Source organism: Crinia signifera, chromosome 8 (assembly GCF_055691185.1).
Source record: "Crinia signifera chromosome 8, ASM5569118v1, whole genome shotgun sequence".
NCBI lineage: Eukaryota > Metazoa > Chordata > Amphibia > Anura > Myobatrachidae > Crinia > Crinia signifera.
This window is the reverse complement of record NC_139224.1, coordinates 165373306-165401092: the sequence shown is the minus strand read 5'-3', so window position 1 is coordinate 165401092 and position 27787 is coordinate 165373306. Positions and strand designations below refer to the sequence as shown.

The following is a 27787-nucleotide window of genomic DNA, read 5'->3' as shown; positions in this document are numbered from 1 at the left end:
AGGAGCAGGGTCCTCAGCAGCACAGAGTATATCAGGATATCAGTGATGTGTCAGTGAGGACAGGGCTGCATGTGACAGGGGCAGTGACATGATGTGAGGAGAGGAATGGGGGCAGCAGGAAGCCACAGACTGAGAGTTATATAGTGGGAGGAGCAGAGTCCCCAGCAGCACAGAGTATATCAGGAGATGAGTGATGTGTCACTGAGGACAGGGCTGCATGTGACAGGGGCAGTGACATGATGTGAGGAGAGGAATGGGGGCAGCAGGAAGCCACAGACTGAGAGTTATATTGTGGGAGGCACAGGGTCCTCCAGTAGTGAGAAGTATTGACAACAGCACACACCGGGAGGGTTTCTGAACACCTAGAATCCCCCCAGATCAGCCGGATTGGTTTTCAGAGACAGGGACAGTTGTGTCTCCATCTCAGTGAAAACCGTGATGGCGCCTGTACAGAGTTCTGCAATCAGGGACATGCACAGCCACTGCAGGTTCCTGTATCCTTGCTCAGTGGCCACCAGTCCCCTCTCAGCGAAGGGTAGGTCTGTATGTGTGCATTATTATTAATAACAGTTTCTTATATAGCGCACACATATTCTGCAGCGCTTATACAGAGAACAATCACATCAGTCCCTGCCCCAGTGGAGCTTACAATCTATATTCCCTACCACATGTACACGCACACAGACATTCTAGGGTTAATTTTGTTGGAAGCCAATTAGCCTACCAGTATATTTTTGGATTGTGGGAGGAAACCGGAGCACCCGGAGGAAACTCACGCAAGTACGGGGAGAATATACAAACTCTGCACAGTTAGGGCCCTTGTGGGATTAGAACCCATGACCTCAGTGCTGTGAGGCCATTACACCTGTGTATGTAAGTGTATACACGTAACACCCCCATCCCTTAAATCCTGTTTCCTGTGACTGATATGAGGTGGAGCTGCCAATCACAATGGTGAACGAGACACTGGTGGTAAAGGCACATCTGGATGAAACAAAATGAAGTGAAGTGAAGGAACCAGTTGGAGCTAATCATTCCAATACATTGTATAAGCCAAGCACTTACAGTATATAGACAAACAAGGATTTCTTTGTGGGCTGTTCTCCTCCCCTCTTACCTGTATGACTGTGAAGGAGACCAATCCATCAATGAAGCAGGGTCCTGGTCATTCCTGGACAATGGTGATCAGAACCCTTTCCCCCCAACAGAAGACACCACTCGGAATGGATCGTTTTGTAAGCAACTATTTTATTGGAATATGTATAAGCTTCATAAAAAATGTTCTGTTCACTTCATTGTTTGACAGGAATGTAAAATACAAATAGCTTGGCGTTCAGCTGAAAATCTCGATGACTAAAACAAACCTAAAAAACACGATAAGGATTCAACCTGAGCAGAAGACAAATGATTCAATATCTGATTGACAGGATGAATTGGCCAATAAGCACGCTCTGTTCGGAGCAGAGCCTATGGTGTGTTGGCTCTGGGGGCATCTTTTTGGCACAATGAATTATAATAGTAACAACATTGGGTGGAGCCGCTCGTTACGGAGGCTCGGGGAATGTACTGGCGGAATGGTCATTTTACTTTGTTATGTTTAAGAACACTCTAGAACTTTTCTTTCTACTACATGGTAACTAGCCATGGCGGCAAAATCATGTCCACTGTATAGAACACATTGCTTTATATCAGCCGCACGTCAAAGTAACATGACGAGTGATGTCACAAGTGGGAGGAGCCAGTTGGTGGAGTACGTACAAGATGAAATATAGTTTATTAAAAAAAAAAACATAATAAATGACATTTAAATTTTTTTTTTTACTAAAAATTACATTGTTCATCCTTTACTTGGAGATTATCGCCTGGATTAATAACCAGACAGGATGAATCCTTCTCCCCCTTTACCAAAATGTCTCCCCTAGGGACTGTACCATGTTCTGTATAATACACGGCCACAAGATATGCCACCAGTCTCAATGTAAAACATTACCGTTATAGAAATCCCTCTGCCAGACGGCATTCATGTGGTGGGTAAGACACAGATTACATTCACCCATCGCCCTTAATAGGAAAATAAGTTCTATACAGAATTACTATGGCTCCATACATCCAGTGTCCACAATCTGTACCATATGCACCAAGCGAAAAGAAAGACAGCGTATTAAATGACCAATAAGCGTGCAGCTGTCCCCCCGACACACTGGGGGCAGCCATTCCTGAACTAAAATTCTACCTCATGCTAGTCCCTCGTGATTTGATAGGCAGCAATCTCATGAATCTCTCCAGCCAACAAAATGGCTGTCGCCGCCTCTCTCTACAGGTGACAGGAACAGTATAAGCCAAAATACCTATATATACACCTAATAACTATACTTTGCATTGTCAATATACATGTAAAAATCCCTACACCTTATCAGAAATTGAAATATTTACTATTGCATATTATATATAGATTTATCTTTATTATCAACCTCTCCAGAAACACTACTTTATCATTAATATCTTCACTTTTACACTTATATGTTTTGTGACAGTTATCTGTAGCGTTTGTTATTATTTTATATGTACCACAGCGGGTGCAGTAACCCTTTTCCACCACCAGGGGGCCTACAAATAACCGAGCTAGCAGCAACTTTATACTCTATCCCAAGCCAGCCAGCGGATACAGCAGCACAGAGTGATTCACTCTTACAGCTCTGGAAAATTAACCTCTTAAATAAAATATAGCTTTGTCTATCCTCGCGCTTTATATACACATATATATTTAGACCGCCCATCGTCATTGGTTCAACAGTAGAAATGGCTACGCTAATTTGCATACACTCCCAAAAAGAAGGATGTTAAACACAGGATTGTGAGAAGTTAATGCGGTCCTTTACCAACATGCTGCATATGTATAAAATGTGCATCAGTCAGCGATTATTTCTAATTGGTCTGGTGTGAGCAAGACAGCAGCGCCATTGTGTGACGGATGTGAGTTACTGTGCCAGCAGATTCATCCGACGCGTTTCATCTCCTGATAATGGCACAGTCACAGAGGGGCTAATTATTATCATCTGAATTATTGTACAAGTGTCAGTGTGTGCAGGAAGCCAGCCCATCTCGCAATCCCCTCAGTCTGCAAGAGCCAGAGGTAAACCGTGTCCCTCATTACGTTACACGCTGGAAATGTTTTACGCCGTCTCCTAATATCTTAGAAAGCAATTAAATTACAGATGGGTTGTAGCTGAATATAATGTTCTCTCCCAAAGGTTATAATGCTCTGACATTTCCCTATATAATACACCCTTTATATCCCAAAAGTGCAAGAACAGCCTAAGAATGTTTAAAACAGTGACCAGAGGACAAAACGACCTTGTACTATATACAAAATGACCTTGTACTATATACTATAGCCGTCTGGAAGACTTGGAAGCGATTAAGGTAATAAGGTCTTCTGTCGTAATGTGCTTTACACTGTACACTAAATCAAACTGAGAACTTAATGAGAAGTGACTCTCTACCTACGCGTTTCACCTAGCATTGACAGTCTACTGCTCTCCGGCAGTGGTGGAACCACAAAGTCCAGCCAGCCACTGCCCTGCCCCTTGCAGAACGACTTTAAGCGCAGGAGAATCAGCGACTACCCATGCCTGCGATACACGGTGCGGTCACTGACAACTTATCGGTCTGGCGGTCATTTATTAAGATAAAACGGTCAATGTGACATTTCCCTTCTGACGCTTCAAAATGGCGACGGCCTCCTCGTGAGTAACGCCCTCCAGGCTTTCGTCGTTTACTGCCAATATCTGGTCTCCGCGTTTCAGCCTCCCATCCACTGCGGCGGCTCCCTGGGGGAAGAAACAAAATAATAAAATCAGACTCTGTTCTGCGTCTCTTTAAACAAGATGTTATTTCTTCCCATTATCAGGGCGACAGATGCGTCTCCTCTGCCATGCTCAGCGAGCTGGTTACATGAGCACATGGCCTTTACTATAACCTAGATTATTAAACCGCGACACCCTAGGGCCGAAGACGGCATGTTTTATGGAGCGGGTGGAGGGAAAGATGTCCTGCGATGTAATAACACGTGTAGAACACGCACGGATCTCTTGTGGCGCGAGGGGGTTGTGGGGATTTAGGCAGCTGTTAACAATGGTCTTTTACAGACTGAATATAATAAGTGGAAACATTTGCAGAACGCGCAGCCATTGTTTCACTGTACCCCAGACAAAGGATTTGTGAATGAGCAGATGGAAGTAATCAGACGGAGATACACGCATGGGATATCCGCACAAACTAATTGATACCGTATGGCAGAATGTAAAGCGAGTGTTTTATTATACTTAGCCTTTGTGTCATGGAAAGCATGCACTTGTATTATTGGGTAACAGCCAGCAGAGGGCGCCACTTATAAATGAATGAAACCTTAACTCCTGCGTGCAGGGAATGTGGTGAGTACGTCGCACTGAACGGAGGATGTACAGAGACATTTATTGCTGTATACTGCTCTGTTATAGCGCCACACGAGACTCGTAACATTAGATGCATCCAAATGGCTTACCCTCAACAACATTGGGGTGCAATCGGCTGGGGCATTATGCCCTGGACAGCACCTATCCTTGTGTATCAATGCCTGTTTCCCTATAGGATTGTAAGCCAGCGAGCAGGGCCCTCCGACCTCTGTCTGTCTGTTATTAACCAGTTTTATCTCTGTTTCCAAATGTGAAACTCAATGGAATTTGCTTTGCTGTATATACTGTTAATATATAAATAAGTGTCCGTCCACTTCGGCAACATCAGAGTTATATAACTGTGCCTCTATTAACCCACCACACCCCACCGCTACCAGTTTATTACAAACACACACCCTGGGGCATAGCAATAGGTAATTGTGGTCATCAGTGACTTGGGCACTATACAAGTCGTATACGGAATTGATATTTATTTCAATTATATAGAGACGGAGCAACACTTTACCTTAGAAAATATCGTCTTGACGTAAATGGGAAGGTCTCCATGAGGGCTCTCGAACCCCCCGACTATGCTGAACCCGAGCCCATCCGCACCCTTCTCCAGGTGGATGAGCTTTGGGACAGGGGACCTGCAACATAAAAGTGGTTAGTGATATAAGCTGGTGGTAGAATTTCAGGTCCTAGAGCAGTGTAATAACAGGTAATGGTGAGGTCACTGGCTCCTAGTGATGTGATTGGCTGCCTGCTTGTGAATAGAAGTTCTGGTCACCAATAGAGAACACATCTAGTAGCGTCACACTGGCCCCTGGTACATCCGTACGGTGAATACATATACGCGGCCTCTGCATCATTATCCTAAATGCCAGGGAATCGGAAATTTGTATTTTTATACTAGAACTGGAAACAAAGGACCAGATTATTCTTTTGTTAATGAAACAATACAGAATGCAACAACTGCTATAATATAACTGCAAGATAACATATAAGTAATAGCAAAACAGCACCACCCTATGAGTAAGTTATCATGAAACCAGGCAGAATATACTGTATGTGAATGATACAAATGGTTACACTGTAGAATTAGCATTCTCCAGACAATAACACCCCCCCCCCCCCCTCGTCCACATAGCTATAGAGTGCCAGGGTATACTCACTCCCCCTCCTCTGGCTGGTGTTCGGTACTGATGTTCTGACTCAGGGACATGGTCTCCAGCTGGCTGGCGATCGCACTAATATTCGTATCTGCTACAACCTAGAACATAAAACACACACACAGAGCTGGATGGTACAGCACTGAAATCCCATTTATCTCTGCAGCCCAACAAACCATTGTCTGTTGGGCTCTTATCCAATGCACAGAGGCGCTGCCTGAGAATATGAACTGTGTAAATGGACTGATCAAGAGCCCACTCAGGACACATTACCCGTACAGTGGGGCTGAACGGCTGCACAACTCCTCTGGATAACTTGTGTTATTATAGACCAGGGATGGGGAACCTTTGGCCTTCCAGCTGTTGTTGAACTACACATCCCAGCATGTCCTGCAACAGTTTTAGCATGGCCAAATAGAAAAACTGTATCAGGGCATGCTGTACGGGTAATGTGTCCTGAGTGGGCTCTTGATCAGTGGAGGATAAGTACTTTTTTCCCTAAATTCCGTGGTGTTTCGCTCCACTAAATGGCTCCAGCAACGTGTTTCAAGTGCCCATCTCCACCCTGCTACGTCAACAGCTCTCAATATGTTTGATGTTGACAAAGATTCCCAAACATTTTCTTGTAATAGTGTTTCGGTTACTCTTCCTACAACGGATGTGAGGCTCACTTGTCTGTAGCTTCTTCCTTGCTTCCACTTTTATGCAGTGGTACAACATTCTACCAGAACATCTTTAAGCTCTTTTAGCATCTTTGAATGTATCCCATTTGGCCACATTGATTTATCCACTTTCAGTTTTAAGAGTTCTGTTAGGCCTTCTCCCCTGTAAATGTACTACCTTATTTTTAGGTGGCGCCTTCCCCTCTCTTTATTTACTAAAGGGGTGATTCAGAACTGATCGCTCAGATCAGAATTTGCTCCCCCGGACAATGGTGTGGGATTATGCATGCGAGGAGACAATTAAATGGGGATCACTGTAACACAACAGGTATTTCTGTAAATATATCTATATCCACATGAGATGTAGTATAAAACATCTACACTGTCTAGATCAGGGGTGCCAAACTGGTCCTCCATGTTTTCCAGGCCACCTGTGGATCTGTAGGTGGTGTCTGTTTGGAATTAATGCAGCATGTTTGAAAACGTGACAGTTAGTAATGACTATACCTGTGCACCAGCTAGGTGGTCTGGGAAACATAAACGGTCAGTAGATCTCGAGGACCGGTTTGGCCAACCCTCGTCTAGATAGACCACTGGCATTTTATGTACCCATCTAATACTTGTGTAAACCTTTGTGTATGCAATCATCGCATCTCAAACACAAACAAAGCTGTTCATCTGTGGAACCCAGGTTATCAGAGCCCCATTCCCAGCAGCAGCTGTTACAGATATCTTCTGAGTGCAGGAGTCATCCCGCAGTTTAGCGTGACTCCTTATCTCAGTACAACACCTGCACCTGGCAGATTACACTGTACGGATGCCGGGGCAGCAGAGGGGGCTGATTGCACAGATGCTGTTGGAGAACGGAAGATTAGCGTCTAACGGGAATCTGCTGGATGTGCAGATAATTGGACTTTCTACACTAGTGAGCACAATTCTCAGACCGCACTGCACCCGTAGAAGCGGATCAGACATGAAATTACCGAGGTGTCCACTGTGATAATCGGCTGATACGAGAGGTCGTTCTACCCCGCTAACGAGAAAAGGGAAACCTAAGTCATCTAACACAGTCATTACAGCTGACTTGATTTTGGCGCTTAAAAAGTGACGCATACACAGTAAAAATATTGCTTTACTACTGTACAGTTTCCATAAATAATGTGTACAAATTACAGTAATATATGCAAGATAACGTAATTACTACACAATAATAATGAATAACTTTAAAATAATAATAATAATAATTATTACTATAATAAACTAATACAGTGACAGAGTCCCCTCAGTCTGTCCATGCTGTACTGATGCAGCCCCTGTCTGCTCACTACTTTAACCCAATTTGCTCCCAGGAATCCGGCGTGGATAAAGGCGCTGCAGAACCCTTGTGGCGCCATATAAATTTCGATAATAATACTGACCACCAGGATGCTGACTGATTTATATATACACCAGCCGCGACGCACACTTATAGAATGATGAATAATGCCTGTTGGGAATGCAGGCAGCGCCCAGTACTTGCACTTCCTAGGATGCATAACTATATGAAGCAGCGGTTCTAACTTTTGCTAGAGGTGAGAGGAGAGGCTGAGCGAGTGGGAAGCAGCACTCACCACACGCTGAGTGACAGCCCATTCACACCTCGAGTGCACTGCAATTAGCAGATGAGAGCCGGCGGGGCGGGTTACCCATCACTAAGAACAGGGGCTTTGTGCTGGTTGTTAAGCAACATGTTGAGAGCCTCTGAAAGCAGCGGATACATGCAGCCCACTTCTAGCATGCCAGTTATATGCCACTCGCAGGCCTCTACCCACGCTGCCAACCTACCTGCAGGGTGATGGTGCCGTACGCATTCTTCAGGATGTTAACCACATCTGCATGGGAGAGTCCGTCCAGGGGCTGCCGGTTAATGCTGACAATCCGGTCTGCCACCTGAAATGACAGCAAGTGTGTTATGGACACTTCCCAGCCGCCAGCATCATAGGTATAGGATACAGTACATAGAAGACGCTGTATAAATAACCTGGACCCTGCACATCCCACATACAGGTACATGTAGTATCCACACACGCGCAACTGGGAAAGTTCTTCCAATGTCCTTCTTTTGTCTGGGACCTAAACTACATGTACAGGTAATGAACTTAAATCATTTATGGCATCTAACCACTTAGATTACCGAATAAATACATCAGTACAGATCGCACGCACACCCGGGGCAGATCGCACGCACACCCCGGGCAGATTGTACGCACACCCGGGCAATGTTCCCTCTAATTTTTCGAAGGCTGTGTGCGGCAAAAGATTTTGGCTGTGCAACTTTGGAAGAAAATTTAAATTTTTGTGCGTCACTTATATATAACTGGAAAATTACGTTCAGCATTTGTGTTAACTTTACATCAAAATGATATTAAACATTTAAACATTCAAAACACAGCACACAGTAGTGTGAGCAGTTAATGGGTGAAACACACATTAATTGAGTCCACAACTGCAAAAAGGGACCACTGCTGCTTTGTGCGCTCTGTTGTAATGTCTGTGCGCACACTTGTTGAGTTGTGTGCGCGCGCACGTGCGCACAGCTTAGAGGGAACACTGCACCCGGGCCCGGGGCAGATAGTACGCACACCCGGGGCAGATCGTACGCACACCCGGGGCAGATCGTACGCACACCCGGGGCAGATCGCACGCAGACCCCGAGCAGATCGCACACACGCCCCGGGCAGATTGTACGCACACCCGGGCCCGGGGCAGATTGTACGCACACCCGGGGCAGATCGTACGCACACCCGGGGCAGATCGTACGCACACCCGGGGCAGATCGTACGCACACCCGGGGCAGATCGTACGCACACCCGGGGCAGATCGCACGCACACCCGGGGCAGATCGTACGCACACCCGGGGCAGATCGTACGCACACCCGGGGCAGATCGTACGCACACCCGGGGCAGATCGCACGCACACCCGGGGCAGATCGCACGCACACCCCGGGCAGATCGCACGCACACCCGGGGCAGATCGCACGCACACCCCGGGCAGATCGCACGCACACCCGGGGCAGATCGCACGCACACCCGGGGCAGATCGCACGCACACCCCGGGCAGATCGCACGCACACCCGGGGCAGATCGCACGCACACCCCGGGCAGATCGCACGCACACCCGGGGCAGATCGCACGCACACCCCGGGCAGATCGCACGCACACCCGGGGCAGATCGCACGCAAACCCCGGGCAGATCGTACGCACACCCCGGGCAGATCGTACGCACACCCCGGGCAGATCGCACGCACACCCCGGGCAGATCGCACGCACACCCCGGGCAGATCGTACGCACACCCGGGGCAGATCGCACGCACACCCGGGGCAGATCGCACGCACACCCCGGGCAGATCGCACGCACACCCCGGGCAGATCGTACGCACACCCCGGGCAGATCGTACGCACACCCGGGGCAGATCGTACGCACACCCGGGGCAGATCGTACGCACACCCGGGGCAGATCGTACGCACACCCGGGGCAGATCGTACGCACACCTGGGGCAGATCGCACGCACACCCGGGGCAGATTGTACGCACACCCGGGCCCGGGGCAGATAGTACGCACACCCGGGGCAGATCGTACGCACACCCGGGGCAGATCGTACGCACACCCGGGGCAGATCGTACGCACACCCGGGGCAGATCGTACGCACACCCGGGGCAGATCGTACGCACACCCGGGGCAGATCGTACGCACACCTGGGGCAGATCGCACGCACACCCGGGGCAGATCGTACGCACACCTGGGGCAGATCGTACGCACACCCGGGGCAGATCGCACGCACACCCGGGGCAGATCGCACGCACACCCGGGGCAGATTGTACGCACACCCGGGGCAGATCGCACGCACACCCCGGGCAGATCGCACGCACACCCCGGGCAGATCGTACGCACACCCTGATGCAGAACTTAAAACTGGAAAACCAAATAACTCACTTTCAGTTTGTTAGTGCGAGCTGCAACGCCGCTGGCCTGGATCATGGCGATGAACACCGGAACGTCGCCCAGCGGGCTCTCCTTTCCACCCGCTATGCTGATTCCTAGGGCGTCATTGGGGCCCTGAGCAGTGAGATAGAAGGGCAAGTTATAATGTGATCTGTACAGCCAGGGACCACGCTCTGTAATCTGGGACTTACCCTGTTTATCTCCACAGTCCTGGGCTCCATCTCTGTGCCTAGAGTCAGAGAGAGAGAGCGAGATTGAAAGAGATACAGAGAGAGAGAGAGAGAGCGTTTGAGAGAGAGATGAGCAGATTGTTTCCTGCAGATAATCTCTACAACGCAGGAGAAGCCACAGGCCCGGATCACAATCCGCTTCACCAACCAATCGCTGCCCCCCAATGTCTCATGTACCCACTTACTGCCCTCATCTTCTCTGTCTGCCATCTTTCTTACTTCCCATTATCGGGTCTCCCCGACTTTCCCTTAGTTTATGCCCTGTCCTCTCAGGTCTGTCCCTGTTTGTCAGCATGTAGAACGTGCCAGGAAGCCTGGCGTAACGTGTAACCACCCCGCATAAGATCACTCGGTTACTGGAATATTACCTATAATCGCTGCCTTATTATTAGCGCTCATTGTCTTGTGCACATATCACTTGGCTTTACTGCTGCAAAACTACTGCAGCGGACATGACTGCGCCTTACAACTACTGGCACCTACTGGTGGCATACCACTGGGCACTGCTGCTAATACGTGCTCAACCATTACCCGTGTCTTATATGGCACTACCACTAGCGGTATACTAATGGGCCAACATACTGGTGCATTAGCGTCCTTGTGCAGCCACATCAGACACTCCGCTTGCTATTAGGCACTATGTCTTCAGCTGGCACATAACCGGGCATTGCCCTCCCTGCCTCACGCTGTACAGATCTCAAAGCAAATAAAAGATATATAGTGAAGGAATCAGGGGCCACAGGAGAGAGCCCTACAGTCAGGCCGATCCTGCTGCAGGGAGGTACGAGGCACATGGTTGAGGCCGGGGGTTATTACCAGAGTTCCTCTGAGAGGATGGAGCGGACGATCTCTTCTGTGCGAGGGAGGGCGGCTGCGGGCTGTGAGCGCTGCTCCTACCAACCTGCAACAAAAGAGATGCAGAGTAATTAAATTCTTGTGCATTCCGGAGCCTTCATAATTTCATTACAATTTAATTACGGGACTTACAAGTCTATTATTAGACCCCAATCCCCTGTACGCCGCATTGTTCGGCACGTAGAGTGTTGGGAAGAGTCAGCGCTCTTCGTGTAAACCGGCAGAAATCACATTTATTTATTAATGCTTCTGTTTCTGTGTATCCCCCACAGAGTGCTGCTATTACAACCCAGCCCCCCCCCCCCCCCATGCTGCGGCAGCAACCGAGGAAACAGAGCTACAGAAAAGTGAAGAAATTAATAATTTTCTAGACTATCACTACCCCCCCCCCCCCCATCCCCGCGTACCCCAGGGTCCCTGGTGGCCCAGGAAACAGACCTAGCTGCTGCCTAGTGGGCGACTGTCATACAGCTCTTCCCTACTCCTGTCCTTTCGCCTCCTAGTGGACATTCGCATCCCCTCTGCAACGCCCTTTCCCTGTTATTTCCTCTTAGTAATGATGTAATCAGTGCTTTGTACAGTAATTATGTCTATTACAGTATGTAAAGCTGTGAACCCGACTGTATCAGATTGTATATTTGCTACTTGCTTTTTTGTGCTCTCCCTTTTGTGCGGCACTACTGAACCCCTGTGGTGCCTTATAAATAAAAGGTAATATGGGTCAATGTTTTTTTTTAAGTATAAAACACAGAGATGCTGCACCACCACAAATATGTAACCCTTCCGGCGTGTTTGCTGATGGACTATGTAACGGGCATCCATACAGAGGGATATGTACCTGTATTTTTCGCTCTATAAGACGCACCTAGTTTTAGAGGAGGAATCCAGAAAAAAAATATTCTGAGCCAAATAGTGTAATGCCCCCCCCCTCCCTGGTACTTGTCAGCAGCTTACAGAGGTCTGGGCAGCAGGGATCATGCAGTGTGCTGTGGGGTCCATTCGGTGAATGGGATATCATCGTCGGGGTCCCTGAGGCAGATGGGAACTAGCAGCGCTACTAGTTCTTATCTGCCGCAGGGACCCCGCCGATGATATCCCATTACCACCATAGTCACAAGGAATGACGACTCCTGCTTCTATTGCCCTCTCTCTGCTCCGAGATCATTGTCTGTACACACAATTACACACATGGCAGCTACAGTATACTGGTCACTGCTAGAGCGTGAGGAATAATTGCAATTGATTGCAATTTGGCCTTTGCAGCATCAGCTCGTTCTAAGTTATAATCTGGATTTATGATCACAGCCCATTAATAGACCTTGATGGGAATCACTGCAGCAGAACAACGCCCATAAGAAGCTAGAGCACGGCATCTGACACAGAGACTTATACAACAACATGCCGACATGGGACGTCTCTGCAGTAACTCAGGATAAGGATATATCCGATGCAAGTGGGACCATGGGATGCTAACAGCTGATTGGCTGCTGCAAAAGGAAAATCTATCTGCAGAGTGTTACGTTATAACGAAGGAATTACTGCGGGGATGGTACAATTAAATAACGTTATAAGACCGAGGACAGAACCGGTGAGCACACCGCCTAAAACATCGGGGCACAATTATCTGTAGCGACACCAACCGACACAGGACAACAGCAAATACATTTAAAAAAAGTATTTAGATCAGGTGGATAAATGGATAATGAGTTGTCGCATGACTACACAAATAACGGCAATGGTCTCATTTACACCAGTGGTTGTCAGGGGCAAGCAGACTAATGGGAGGAGATTCATGAAAAACAATTATATTCGTTTTTACATTTCAAATCTATAACTGTAGCGGCCTTTTAGGTCATGTTAGATATTTTTTTGTAATCATTCGTTTTGGTCAGTTGATTGGTCAACGCCGTATGATAGGCCAGTGGCACAAGATGAGAGCAGCGATTAAAAACAATTTCTACGTTGCTGATAAGGGATCACATTCAGCACCTGGCTGTCTTCATAGATGTTCCTGGACGACGACCAAGACCCCACTCTCAGTCTCCCGATCTCTAGGTGAACGAGCCCTTGAGCGCACTGGAGATAAAGCAGAAGTCTCATTAAAGATCACGGAAATCCTACACAACTTACAGCTTGGTATGGAAGATAAAGCAATACGCTGCGTGAGTACACATGCTTCCGGAACCCGCAGAGAGAGGGACTGAGGTCTTTACCGCCAACAAGAAATGGATGTATCATGGTAAAACGTGTGAGAAATAACAAATCTTTTATTTTTACAGGACGAGCACAGCCGGGAACCTCTCCGGGCAGGATTCTCTGCATCACAGCCTGCAATGTGTCTGCAGTAACCTAGAGGAGGGGACCACTGGCTGCGTGTGTATACGTCCATATGTAGTACTACAGGAGGAATTATTAATGCATTGTAAGGGCATGGTCTGGGTGGGCAGAAGCAGCCAATGTACTATAAGGGCATGGTGTGGGCTGGCAGATGCAGCCAATGTAATATAAGGGCATGGTCTGGGCGGGCAGATGCAGCCAATGCAATATAAGGGCATGGTCTGGGTGGGCAGATGCAGCCAATGCAATATAAGGGCATGGTGTGGGCGGGCAGATGCAGCCAATGTAATATAAGGGCATGGTGTGGGCGGGCAGATGCAGCCAATGTACTATAAGGGCATGGAAGTGTGGGTGGGCAGATGCAGCCAATGTTACCCCCTCTGTTCCCCTTTTACTGTACAGTTCTTACCATTAATATGGTGGCTACAACTTCTTGGGAGGCGTTCCTGACATCCTCACCATTGACCGATAGTATCTGATCGCCCTGCATCAGTGTCCGGTCATAGTCCGCCGCTCCTCCTTTCACAATGTCAGATATGAAGACTCCGCTCCCAGTCCTGGAAGAAGTCCCAGAGAAGAGAAGAAAAATACAGGTGAACGACAAGAAAGTTAAAAATGCAATAACGAGTTTAAAGAAATCAAAGAAAAAAAAAAAAGCTAATTTGAATAAAAAAAAAAAAAAAGGGTTCTCCTGGGATCCCGCTATAAATGGACGATGTCACAGTGCCTTACCGCTTCCCCACAATGCTCAGCCCCAGGCCCCGGCCGCTCTTCTTCTGCAGCTCCACGTGGAAGACGTCCAGGTTCTCCTCATCCCTGCACTGCGCCTCGTCCCGGTAGACCACCAGCTGCACTTTCTGCAGAGTCTGTCGTAGGGCGGTTATGGCGTCCTCGTGAGAAGCCGTCCTCAGGTCATAACCATTCACCTGTAATGGTGGCAGGGGGGAGGGGATGACAACAGCCCCCCGGGGAGACCAAACTCAGCTTTACAGGTTTAAAAAAATAATAATTATCTAAGAAGAAACCATTACATGTATTAGTCATTTTGCATATAGGTAAGAGGAATAGTATAAGGAGAGCAGCGATATCGGACCTACCTCTAGAATCTGATCCCCAGCCCAGAGTCTCCCATCCCTGGCGGCAGCTCCTTCTTCATACACTTCATGTATCACCACTGCCTCCTGCAACATATAGGAAGACAGGGCAATCATACGGAGAGTGAGCACACAAGGACTGAATCAGGCACATGTAGGGGAAATATGGTGTTTGTGGTCGTCTATGACCTAAACGAGCTACAATGTAAAATGGTAATTACTGGACTGATTGAGTAACCATTGCTCTGGGTTGCACTGACCAGCATATTTACTGTCCAGCATTACACTGACCAGGATACTTACTGTCCAGCATTACACTGACCAGGATACTTACTGTCCAGCATTACACTGACCAGGATACTTACTGTCCAGCATTACACTGACCAGGATACTTACTGTCCAGCATTACACTGACCAACATATATTTACTGTCCAGCATTACACTGACCAACATATTTACTGTCCAGCATTACACTGACCAACATATTTACTGTCCAGCATTACACTGACCAGGATATTTAAAGTACAGGGTTACACTGAACAGCATATTAAATGTACAAAGTTACACTGACCAGCATATATACTACCCAGGGTTACACTGATCGGCATATTTATTGTCCAGGATTACACTGCCCAGCATATTTACTGTCCAGGATTACACTGCCCAGCATATTTACTGTCCAGGGTTACACTGACCAGCATACTTACTGTCCAGGGTTACACTGACCAGCATACTTACTGTCCAGGGTTACACTGACCAGCATACTTACTGTCCAGGGTTACACTGACCAGCATACTTACTGTCCAGGGTTACACTGACCAGCATATATACTGCCCGGGGTTACACTGACCAGCATATTTACTGTCCAGTAATTACACTGCCCAGCATATTTACTGTCCAGGATTACACTGCCCAGCATACTTACTGTCCAGGGTTACACTGACCAGCATATTTACAGTCCAGGATTACACTGCCCAGCATATTCTCTCCTATTAGCAATGCATGTTTATTTACTGTACAACCTATGGTAATCGCTTTCAATTCTGAGCAGCTTTTGGGTTAATAAAACATTCCAAAAGGCATAATAGCTTTGCCTGTTGGGGGTATGTGGGGTCAATAAGCTTGCGTACACAGATGACAGTTAGGGGGCTTATCTCTGTATATCAGCGTGCACTTCCTCCAGCGCACCGGCCATAACTGAGCAGACGTTACCGGCCCACTGGCTGCGTATTGGAATGAATGTACGGGGAGCAGTGACCGTACCAGCGGGGTGTCTTTCCCGCCCACAATGCTAAGTCCAAGGCCTGAACGCCCCTTGGAAATCTCGATGGTCATTTCTTGTCCCGGGATAATCGGGCAGGTTGCAGGATCATAATATGCAGGAGAAGGGATGTTTCCTACAGTAAAGAGACAGGAAAAGGAGCATCAGATCCTGCAGTAACACAGAACACAACAGTAACGCCAAATAACCACTGGTGGAACCATCCAACACTACGCAGGTAACAGCAGCTTCTGCACAGGGATCATGGCTGCACACAGCACTGACCCCGACTATGTCCTGCCTGTCCCTTCTATTCACGTGTGGTATCGCTGCCACACATCAGCCACTAGGGGGTGAGCATCACAGCAATAGGTCTGGTCAGGTGCTGGAGCTGTGACATTAACAGAACATCTACAGACTGAAACGACTTGTGCAACCACCACAACCCTGTGATGTACCGTTCCCAATATCCCAAATCATTCCCCTCATCTTACTGTGCAACCACCACAACCCTGTGATGTACCTTTCCCAATATCCCAAATCATTCCCGTCATCTTACTGTGCAACCACCACAACCCTGTGATGTACCGTTCCCAATATCCCAAATCATTCCCGCCATCTTACTGTGCAACCACCACAACCCTGTGATGTACCGTTCCCAATATCCCAAATCATTCCCCTCATCTTACTGTGCAACCACCACAACCCTGTGATGTACCTTTCCCAATATCCCAAATCATTCCCGTCATCTTACTGTGCAACCACCACAACCCTGTGATGTACCGTTCCCAATATCCCAAATCATTCCCGCCATCTTACTGTGCAACCACCACAACCCTGTGATGTACCGTTCCCAATATCCCAAATCATTCCCCTCATCTTACTGTGCAACCACCACAACCCTGTGATGTACCGTTCCCAATATCCCAAATCATTCCCGCCATCTTACTGTGCAACCACCACAACCCTGTGATATACCGTTCCCAATATCCCAAATCATTCCCGCCATCTTACTGTGCAACCACCACAACCCTGTGATGTACCGTTCCCAATATCCCAAATCATTCCCGCCATCTTACTGTGCAACCACCACAACCCTGTGATGTAACGTTCCCAATATCCCAAATCATTCCCCTCATCTTACTGTGCAACCACCACAACCCTGTGATGTACCGTTCCCAATATCCCAAATCATTCCCGCCATCTTACTGTGCAACCACCACAACCCTGTGATATACCATTCCCAATATCCCAAATCGGTACTTATGTAGTATCTGGGCTGCCGATTTTTTGATTGTATGCCTTAAGTTAAGGCATACAATCAGATGCGATGCGATATCGCATCGCATCGCATACGATGCGATGCGATGCGATGCGATGACCCGATTTTTCCATAGGATTCAATGTTAAAATGGACTGAGTCCATTTTAACATGAAATTCAATGGGAAAAAGGGGTCCTTTTCATACCCCTACTATCCAAGTGGGCATGGAGTTGGATATAAACCTGTGGCGAGCGTAGCGAGCCACCGAGCCCGAAGCGTGGCGAGCGAAGCGAGCCCCGCGAGGGGACGGTATTCTGTGTCCCCTCGCGGGGCTCGCTACGCTCGCCACGCTTCGGGCTCGGTGGCTCGCTACGCTCGCCACAGGTTTATATCCAACTCCATGCCCACTTGGATAGTAGGGGTATGAAAAGGACCCCTTTTTCCCATTGAATTCCATGTTAAAATGGACTCAGTCCATTTTAACATTGAATCCTATGGAAAAATCGGGTCCATCGCATCGCATCGCATCGCATGCGATTTGGTCGGGTGCGATGCGATGCGATGGACCCGATTTCAAAATCGGCAGCCCAGTTACTACATAAGTACCCCCAAATCATTCCCGCCATCTTACTGTGCAACCACCACAACCCTGTGATGTACCGTTCCCAATATCCCAAATCATTCCCCTCATCTTACTGTGCAACCACCACAATCCTGTGATGTACCGTTCCCAATATCCCAAATCATTCCCGTCATCTTACTTGTGCAACCACGGCAACCCTGTGATATACCGTTCCCAATATCCCAAATCATTCCCCTCATCTTACTTTGCAACCACCACAATCCTGTGATGTACCGTTCCCAATATCCCAAATTATTCCCGTCATCTTACTGTGCAACCACCACAACCCTGTGATGTACCGTTCCCAATATCCCAAATCATTCCCGTCATCTTACTGTGCAACCACCACAACCCTGAGATGTACCGTTCCCAATATCCCAAATCATTCCCGTCATCTTACTGTGCAACCACCACAACCCTGTGATGTACCGTTTCCAATATCCCAAATCATTCCCGTCATTTTGCTGTGCAACCACCACAACCCTGTGAGGTACCGTTCCCAATATCCCAAATCATTCCCGCCATCTTACTGTGCAACCACCGCAACCCTGTGATGTACCGTTCCCAATATCCCAAATCATTCCCGCCATCTTACTGTGCAACCACCGCAACCCTGTGATGTACCGTTCCCAATATCCCAAATCATTCCCGTCATCTTACTGTGCAACCACCACAACCCTGCGATGTACCGTTCCCAATATCCCAAATCATTCCCGTCATCTTACTGTGCAACCAACACAACCCTGCGGTGTACCGTTCCCAATATCCCAAATCATTCCCCTCATCTTACTGTGCAACCACCACAACCCTGTGATGTACTGTTCCCAATATCCCAAATCATTCCCCTCATCTTACTGTGCAACCACCACAATCCTGTGATGTACCGTTCCCAATATCCCAAATCATTCCCGCCATCTTACTGTGCAACCACCACAACCCTGTGATGTACCGTTCCCAATATCCCAAATCATTCCCGCCATCTTACTGTGCAACCACCACAACCCTGTGATGTACCGTTCCCAATATCCCAAATCATTCCCGTCATCTTACTGTGCAACCACCACAACCCTGTGATGTACCGTTCCCAATATCCCAAATCATTCCCGCCATCTTACTGTGCAACCACCACAACCCTGTGATGTACCGTTCCCAATATCCCAAATCATTCCCGTCATCTTACTGTGTAACCACCACAACCCTGAGATGTACCGTTCCCAATATCCCAAATCATTCCCGCCATCTTACTGTGCAACCACCACAACCCTGTGATGTACCGTTCCCAATATCCCAAATCGTTCCCGCCATCTTACTGTGCAACCACCACAACCCTGTGATGTACCGTTCCCAATATCCCAAATCATTCCCGTCATCTTACTGTGCAACCACCACAATCCTGTGATGTACCGTTCCCAATATCCCAAATCATTCCCGTCATCTTACTGTGCAACCACCACAACCCTGTGATGTACCGTTCCCAGTATCCCAAATCATTCCCGTCATCTTACTGTGCAACCACCACAACCCTGTGATGTACCGTTCCCAATATCCCAAATCATTCCCGCCATCTTACTGTGCAACAACCACAACCCTGTGATGTACCGTTCCCAATATCCCAAATCATTCCAGCCATCTTACTGTGCAACCACCACAACCCTGTGATGTACCGTTCCCAATATCCCAAATCATTCCCGTCATCTTACTGTGCAACCACCACAACCCTGTGATGTACTGTTCCCGATATCCCAAATCATTCCCGCCATCTTACTGTGCAACCACCACAACCCTGTGATGTACCGTTCCCAATATCCTAAATCATTCCCGCCATCTTACTGTGCAACCACCACAACCCTGTGATGTACCGTTCCCAATATCCGAAATCATTCCCGCCATCTTACTGTGCAACCACCACAACCCTGTGATGTACCGTTCCCAATATCCCAAATCATTCCCGCCATCTTACTGTGGCTGCTGAGCTCCGGTTCTGGTATAATGTAGGACGGCGCTGGAGCTAGGGATATGTCCTGGCCACTGTACGGTATAGTGGTACTTTTGGACTGTTTCAGCTGGCTCACGAGCTGCAGGAGAGAGAGAGAGAAGTTATAATACACAAGTGTACAAGGTTCCGGGATAATACACTACAGATCCGCAGAGACCAGGACGGCTCCAGATCCCTAGGAAGTCTTTATTCATTACATAGCGTCATAGGGACCGAAACTTTCAAGAGGGAGTTTATTGGAATGAAATACATTTTGCATCAAAGAACCTCCTGCCATCAACCAATCACCGTGTGTGACACTGTTCTTGGAAGCCTGGGGCTCACTATTGATTCGATGTTGGTTAGCAGCGTCACTAGTGCAGCAGCGTTTTACAGGTGGCATGTCTGTGCAATATACTGCCGACAGCTCATGGATATCAGTTATGGGAAGGCCTGGATATGGGTCTAGCAGTTGGGAATGGAAGGTGGGGAAGCGGCACAGTATACAGCCAGCAGTGGCGGTTGTCTCTCTGCGGTGTACGTGGTGGATTTAATATCGTTTGAGTTCACCAGAGGTGCTGGATGCCGGCCATACTCGGATGTTTTTATTAAAGCAGCAATCATTTAGAATGCATGCTATTCCATCCCACCATTGGTCAGCATTAGGGGAGGGCCATCGGGGGATAGCTGGTGTAATGGTTAGCATTACTGCCTCACAGCGCTGAGGTCATGGGTTCTATCCCCACCATGTGTTATATATACGGGGCAGTACGGACGGTGTAATGGTTATATTACTGCCTCACAGCGCTGAGGTCATGGGTTCTATCCCCACCATGTGTTATATATACGGGGCAGTACGGACGGTGTAATGGTTATATTACTGCCTCACAGTGATGAGGTCATGGGTTCTATACCCACCATGTGTTATATATACGGGGTAGTACGGATGGTGTAATGGTTAGCATTACTGCCTCACAGCACTGAGGTCATGGGTTCTATCCCCACCATGTGTTATATATACGGGGCAGTACGGATGGTGTAATGGTTAGCATTACTGCCTCACAGCACTGAGGTCATGGGTTCTATCCCCACCATGTGTTATATATACGGGGCAGTACGGACGGTGTAATGGTTATATTACTGCCTCACAGTGATGAGGTCATGGGTTCTATCCCCACCATGTGTTATATATACGGGGCAGCACGGACGGTGTAATGGTTACATTACTGCCTCACAGCACTGAGGTCATGGGTTCTATCCCCACCATGTGTTCTATATACGGGGCAGTACGGATGGTGTAATGGTTATATTACTGCCTCACAGTGATGAGGTCATGGGTTCTATCCCCACCATGTGTTATATATACGGGACAGCACGGACGGTGTAATGGTTACATTACTGCCTCACAGCACTGAGGTCATGGGTTCTATCCCCACCATGTGTTCTATATACGGGACAGCACGGACGGTGTAATGGTTACATTACTGCCTCACAGCACTGAGGTCATGGGTTCTATCCCCACCATGTGTTCTATATACGGGGCAGTACGGACGGTGTAATGGTTATATTACTGCCTCACAGTGATGAGGTCATGGGTTCTATCCCCACCATGTGTTATATATACGGGGCAGCACGGACGGTGTAATGGTTACATTACTGCCTCACAGCACTGAGGTCATGGGTTCTATCCCCACCATGTGTTATATATACAGGGCAGTACGGATGGTGTAATGGTTACATTACTGCCTCACAGCGCTGAGGTCATGGGTTCTATCCCCACCATGTGTTATATATACGGGGCAGTACGGACGGTGTAATGGTTATATTACTGCCTCACAGCGCTGAGGTCATGGGTTCTATCCCCACCATGTGTTATATATACGGGGCAGTACGGACGGTGTAATGGTTATATTACTGCCTCACAGTGATGAGGTCATGGGTTCTATCCCCACCATGTGTTATATATACGGGGTAGTACGGATGGTGTAATGGTTAGCATTACTGCCTCACAGCACTGAGGTCATGGGTTCTATCCCCACCATGTGTTATATATACGGGGCAGTACGGACGGTGTAATGGTTATATTACTGCCTCACAGCGCTGAGGTCATGGGTTCTATCCCCACCATGTGTTCTATATACGGGGCAGTACGGACGGTGTAATGGTTATATTACTGCCTCACAGTGATGAGGTCATGGGTTCTATCCCCACCATGTGTTATATATACGGGGCAGCACGGACGGTGTAATGGTTACATTACTGCCTCACAGCACTGAGGTCATGGGTTCTATCCCCACCATGTGTTATATATACAGGGCAGTACGGACGGTGTAATGGTTACATTACTGCCTCACAGCACTGAGGTCATGGGTTCTATCCCCACCATGTGTTATATATTTATTTATTTATTAACAGTTTCTTATATAGCGCAGCATATTCTGTTGCGCTTTACAAAGGGGACAGTGATACAACAAAACAGGGTATTTACAGACAGTCAAAATGTAGGAGGGCCCTGCTCGCAAGCTTACAATCTATAGATACGGGGCAGTACGGACGGTGTAATGGTTAGCATTGCTGCCTCACAGCACTGAGGTCATGGGTTTGATTCCCACCATGGTCCTAACTGTGCGGAGTTTGTATATTCTCCCCGTACTTGTGTGGGTTTCCTCCGGGTACTCCGGTTTCCTCCCACATTCAAAATATATACTGGTAGGTTAATTGGCTCCCAACAAAAACCCTAGAATGTCTGTGTGCGCGTGTACATGTGGTAGGGAAGATAGATTGTAAACTCCACTGGGGCAGGGACTGATGTGAGTGTTCATATATTCTCTGTACAGCGCTGCGGAATGTGTGTGCGCTATATAAGTAACCGGTAATAATAAAAGACTGCAGAATGATCGCACAGAAGCCCACGGTAAGTGCAGTGAAAGTGTTATCCCAGAGTTTCAGGCGCTTATCCCGGAATTTATGGGCTAATGTGTGTTAGTCGTAGACTTATGATTGAATAGCCCCGGGCGTATAAATCAGAGGCTTCTATCACTTTTCCCAGCTAATCCCTAAGCCAACTAAACACAATCCAATATAATGTAATGGGGAAAAAGGGAATAACTAACTTTAAATGATGGTTCCAATGATGCACAGACACTTACCTGGTCTAACACATTCTGCTCCTGGGAAGGCTCCAGACCATGATTGTTGAATTTCACTTTACTTTCCTACAAAAGAATGATATTATAGCAGACGGAATGGACATGCTAGAACAGTCCTGTCCAATGTGAAACAATGATGCATACAAATAATACTATCATGCAGGAGTATTAGTAAGGAGCCACACTGGTCAGCAGCGCCACACAGTGGGGGAAACAGGGACAGCATACAAGACATGCAAGCGGGACAAGGGTCATATTCGTCTGCCAGTCTGAATACCAAACAGAAGCAATTCTCCTATTACTCTATAACAGGGCTGGGCAACACCGGCCCTCCAGATGTTAGTGAGCTACACATCCCAGCATGCCTTGCATCAGTTTCAGCATGGTCACATAGCAAAACTAATGCAAAGCATCCTGGGATGTGTAGTTCACTAACATCTGGAGGGCCGGTGTTGCCCAGCCCTGCTCTATAACATGGTAATATGCTTCTGAGGACACTGAGTGACCATTACCAAGCTTACCATGGACTGTAGTCACCTACTATGGACCATACAGAGACAAATCTCATATGAACCTGTTTCTCCATTATATCCGAGCAGCTGCAGTTTTTGGATATTCGGTGGATAACTCTACAGCCGTCTATCTGCTCAGGACAGTTTCCACATGGGATGCAGTCAAAATCCCGACGGTCAAAATCCTGACAGGGTCAAAATCCTGAATGGATCATAATACCGACAAGGACAAAATCCCGACAAGGACAAAATCCCAACAAGGACAAAATCCCGACAAGGACAAAATCCCGACAAGGACAAAATCCCGACAAGGACAAAATCCCGACATAAAGAATGTACAGGTGAAACTGTCAACATGACTTTGGGTCGACAGGTCGACATGGGTTTTTCACTGTTTTTTTACCCGACATGTGCCGACAGGCGGTATTTCATGCCCTACCATCCACTAGGGTGTGGTGGGAGAATAAAATAGTGTGCCGACTGCAGCGAGGCACCATGCCCGAAGCATTGCAAGCGAAGCGAGGGGCTGCGGTTCACCTCCAACTGTGTCCATGTCGACTGTGTCGACATTCGGGGAAAAAAAACAGTGAAAAAACCCATGTCGACCTCGCGACCCAAAGTCATGTTGACAGTTTCACCTGCACATTCTATATGTCGGCATTTTGATCATGTCGGGATTTTAAATAATGGGATTTTGTCCTTCTCGGTATTTTAAATGTGGGGATTTTGACCGTCGGGATTTCATACCGAATCCTTCCACGTATACGGTAATATCCCACTGCTAAATATGGAGTAAGGTTCCGTTTATTTATTTATTTATTTATTAACAGTTTCTTATATAGCGCACACAGATTCCGCAGCGCTTTACAGAGCATAGTTATAATCAAAAACACATAACAAATTACAGTACAAGACAGTTTCGGACAAGTACATGGTTAATATGGATAGGTGCACCAGGGGACAGGACACTGAAGCAATTATCAGGGTGGCAGAGGTTTATATATTCTAAGAAAGGCACATAAGGAGAGAGGGCCCTGCTCGTGAGAGCTTACATTCTAAAGGGGAGGGTTAGACAGACTGGGGTGACACAGAAGGCGAAGAAGTGAGCTTAGACAGGTTAGGTTGAGAGATTAATAGGTTCTATTACAAGGTCCAGACGAGCCATTGTGTAGGTTTTATGTTTCAATTTCGGAATTTATAATAATTATTTTTTGAAATGTTTAACCCTTTGAGTGCCAAGCGAATGTCAAAATAGGTGTGAACATTGCCAAGTAATCATTTATATTCAACATAATGACCTGTAATGTTACCTTATATAGGAAATATGTGGCCAAATGTAACAGTATGTGAGAATCAGAAAGTGGGAGATTTTGGGAGAATGTTCCCATTTTTTTTTTTAAGGGGCAATCATTTACACTGCAAAACCAGGTTGATTTTGCCATTTAAATGATTGCCACTTAAAAAAAAAAAAAAAAAAATGGGAACACACTTCCAAAATCTCTCACTTTCCGATTCTCACACCCTATTACACTTGACCCATTATATTTTATTACCCAACATTTCTTATTTGATTTTAGATAACAAATGTGAGCGGCTGCGGCATTTTTAGCTGACATTTTGCACATCTCTCACAGAAATGTTGGCACTCAAAAGGGTTAAATAAATAAAAAAACATTATACTATTATATACTATATATTATGCTATTATGTATTTATTTGCTTGTGCTCTTTCGTACCTCCCAACTGTCCCGGTTTTTGCGGGACTGTCCTGCATCCCGCCTGGGGCCGCCAGTGTCCTGGGTGGGCAGTTGTGAGTCCCCCCTGCTACCTGCTGCTCTGCACACACTATTCACTGCAGAGAGGGTTTGGGGACATGGCCAGCAGCTCTCACAGCGCTGGCCATACACCAAACAGCGGCAAAAATTGGGAGGGTGGCCTTGCGGGAGCGCTGCGGGCTGCTCTACTTGGTATACGGGTGATGGGTTGATAGTCAATAGGTCGACATGTTCTTGACAGTGACAAACGGTTGACACAAGCAAATGATTGACATGGCAATGGTGGACGCATGAAAAAGTCAACATGGCAGAGTCTAAAATGGTTCTAGAATCTCTCTCTTTCAATGGTGACATTATAATGGTCCTGAATTGGTGAAGTTTGTTGTTTCTGCAGCTCCCGGCCTTTAAACCGGAGGTTCCTGCTTTCCGGTACTATTCATAGGGACGTCCCAGGTTCCAGCCTTCCTTTAATGGTCACAATCTCCAGAGGTGGAAAGCCCAGAGGAAAACAATCATGGAAATGTAAAATTCTGCCCCCATCTGCATGTAGAGTAACTCCATCACCCCCCTCCATTGTCCGTCCCATTCCTCCAATCCCGCCCGATTCTGATCCATCCTGTTGTGAGTGGCAGCATGGGGGAAGTGCTGATCTGTTTTGCTCTGCTCTGGATTTTCAACTTTTTAACCTACAAAGATGTAAAGTGCTTCAGCTGTATAATGAGAGGAAAAGCATCAGACAGCTGTACTTCGACTTTCCCTAGTGCTCCATTTCACCAGCAGGGCGGCGCCATCTGTAACGCAGCACTGCACAAAAAGAAAAAACCCGACCTGACCTACAATGCATCAATGCCCAGATTAGGGCAGGAAGGGAGTGGTGCACCCCGTGTTCTCCCCCAATTCCTCCTCCACCCCATCCAATATGATCAATATGGAGTAAACAGTGGAAGCTTCCCCAGATTTCCCTTACTGCGGTCTCTCACGGCGTTAAATGTGTAACCGAGCGAGAGTATCCGGACATGTTTTGTTTTAAGAAATAAAACCGGTTTATAAAGAGGCTGCAATTATTAAAAGGGATCATGTCTCCATCAGTCCAAGGCCACAGGGATAACTGCACAGTTCTCTATTGATGTATTGATGGTGATAAGTGCTGAATGGGGAGATCATTCAAGCATCAACTGTCCATAAAACGGCCTTTAGAACAAGGATTTATCCACCGAGCGCAGCCCCGTAGATCAAAATAAACCTCAACAAATCACTTCTGGCTGCTGAAGAGGATTCTGCGTGTTGTTAGAGCATGAAGAGCCGCTGAGTGACATTTACATCTCCCTGGGGACTGACGGCAATCAGTGTACCCTGGTATAGCATGCGGGTGTGACCTCGCACTCAGCCAGCGAATGGCAGCGCTATCCTCTAGGGTTCGTTAAGGACATGAATGGATTAGTAATTACCGTCGTCTTAGGCTCCCAGATTCTCTCATATTTATAGATTTACTCTTCGAGTGCGTCCTGTAAAACGTTCTTTAGATGGGGTTGTGAGCACATGAGAAGGTTACATTTTAGTAGCGGACATCGGTATAGTTAAAGGGCACATTTATTTAAAAACGACAACAACCCGGAATGTTCAAAAATGAGAATATTCTGACGTCCTAGATTCTAAAAGGGCAACGGCGAGTGCAAATATTGTCCTAGCCGGTATCTCATGCAGCAAATCTCCGCTGCGCGAAATGTCATCAATCGCTGCATTTAATGAGAACACTGGCAGGAATAACACAAATACATTGTACTAAGCAAACAACATAAAAATGGATCCAGATGGCGGCTGACGGTGCAAATTTGCTAAGGTCACATTACAGCGTTGCTTCATTCTCTGCACTTGCTGCATGTAAAAATGAGGACGTGGTTCTGTATCGATCTACTGACTTCTACCTACCTATGCAAAGCAAAAAAAGCATATAAATGGGCAAAACCATGCTGCGCTGCAGGTGGGGCTGATGTAACAGGTGCAAAGATAGATTTGGGTGGGGTGTGTTGAAACCGAAATCTAAATTGAAGCGTACAAATAAAGCTGTGTAACATATGTGGGCTACATGCAAAAACAAAAACAACCACTGGAATGAAGACAATAGGGAGAACCAATATTGGGAGAAACCCAAGGAAAAAAGATGGAGAAGAAAGAATTTTAGACAAAAAGATAATTGGAGGGAGGAAAGAACAGATTGGGAAACCGAAAATAGGTTTAATACACTAAGAGATGAGGAACAACATTTTTTAGAGCCAGGTCCCGTGACCCCGAGACACAGATAACCAAAAATATTAGACCCCGGGGAAAAAGAGGCAAGGGACATAACAGAATAAGAAATAGAAAAAAACACCCCACAGTAGAGGCAGAACAAACGCCCACTGAGGGTAGCACCCAGGCGGAAGAACATAAAACCAAAATAGTCAATCTGAGCAACTATGAGCTT

At 47.1% G+C, this 27787-nt stretch overlaps 1 protein-coding gene across 4 annotated transcripts in view; it reads right to left on the bottom strand.

The window, feature by feature from the left end:
* Window positions 1-1228: 1228 nt before the first annotated feature.
* The window catches only part of PATJ (PATJ crumbs cell polarity complex component), a 175902-nt gene continuing 149343 nt past the window's right edge, over window positions 1229-27787 (bottom strand). For all 4 annotated transcript variants that reach the window (XM_083157646.1, XM_083157649.1, XM_083157648.1 and 1 more), the window contains 14 exons: window positions 23037-23102; window positions 19873-19987; window positions 16030-16163; window positions 14769-14852; window positions 14404-14597; window positions 14081-14228; window positions 13324-13410; window positions 11296-11380; window positions 10441-10478; window positions 10241-10363; window positions 8092-8196; window positions 5609-5706; window positions 4960-5083; window positions 1229-3830 (listed from right to left, as the gene is read on the bottom strand). In XM_083157646.1, the coding sequence (XP_083013772.1) occupies window positions 3684-3830; window positions 4960-5083; window positions 5609-5706; window positions 8092-8196; window positions 10241-10363; window positions 10441-10478; window positions 11296-11380; window positions 13324-13410; window positions 14081-14228; window positions 14404-14597; window positions 14769-14852; window positions 16030-16163; window positions 19873-19987; window positions 23037-23102 (1548 nt within the window). In that variant the 3' untranslated portion in view covers window positions 1229-3683. The remainder of the gene's footprint in view (window positions 3831-4959; window positions 5084-5608; window positions 5707-8091; window positions 8197-10240; window positions 10364-10440; window positions 10479-11295; window positions 11381-13323; window positions 13411-14080; window positions 14229-14403; window positions 14598-14768; window positions 14853-16029; window positions 16164-19872; window positions 19988-23036; window positions 23103-27787) is intronic.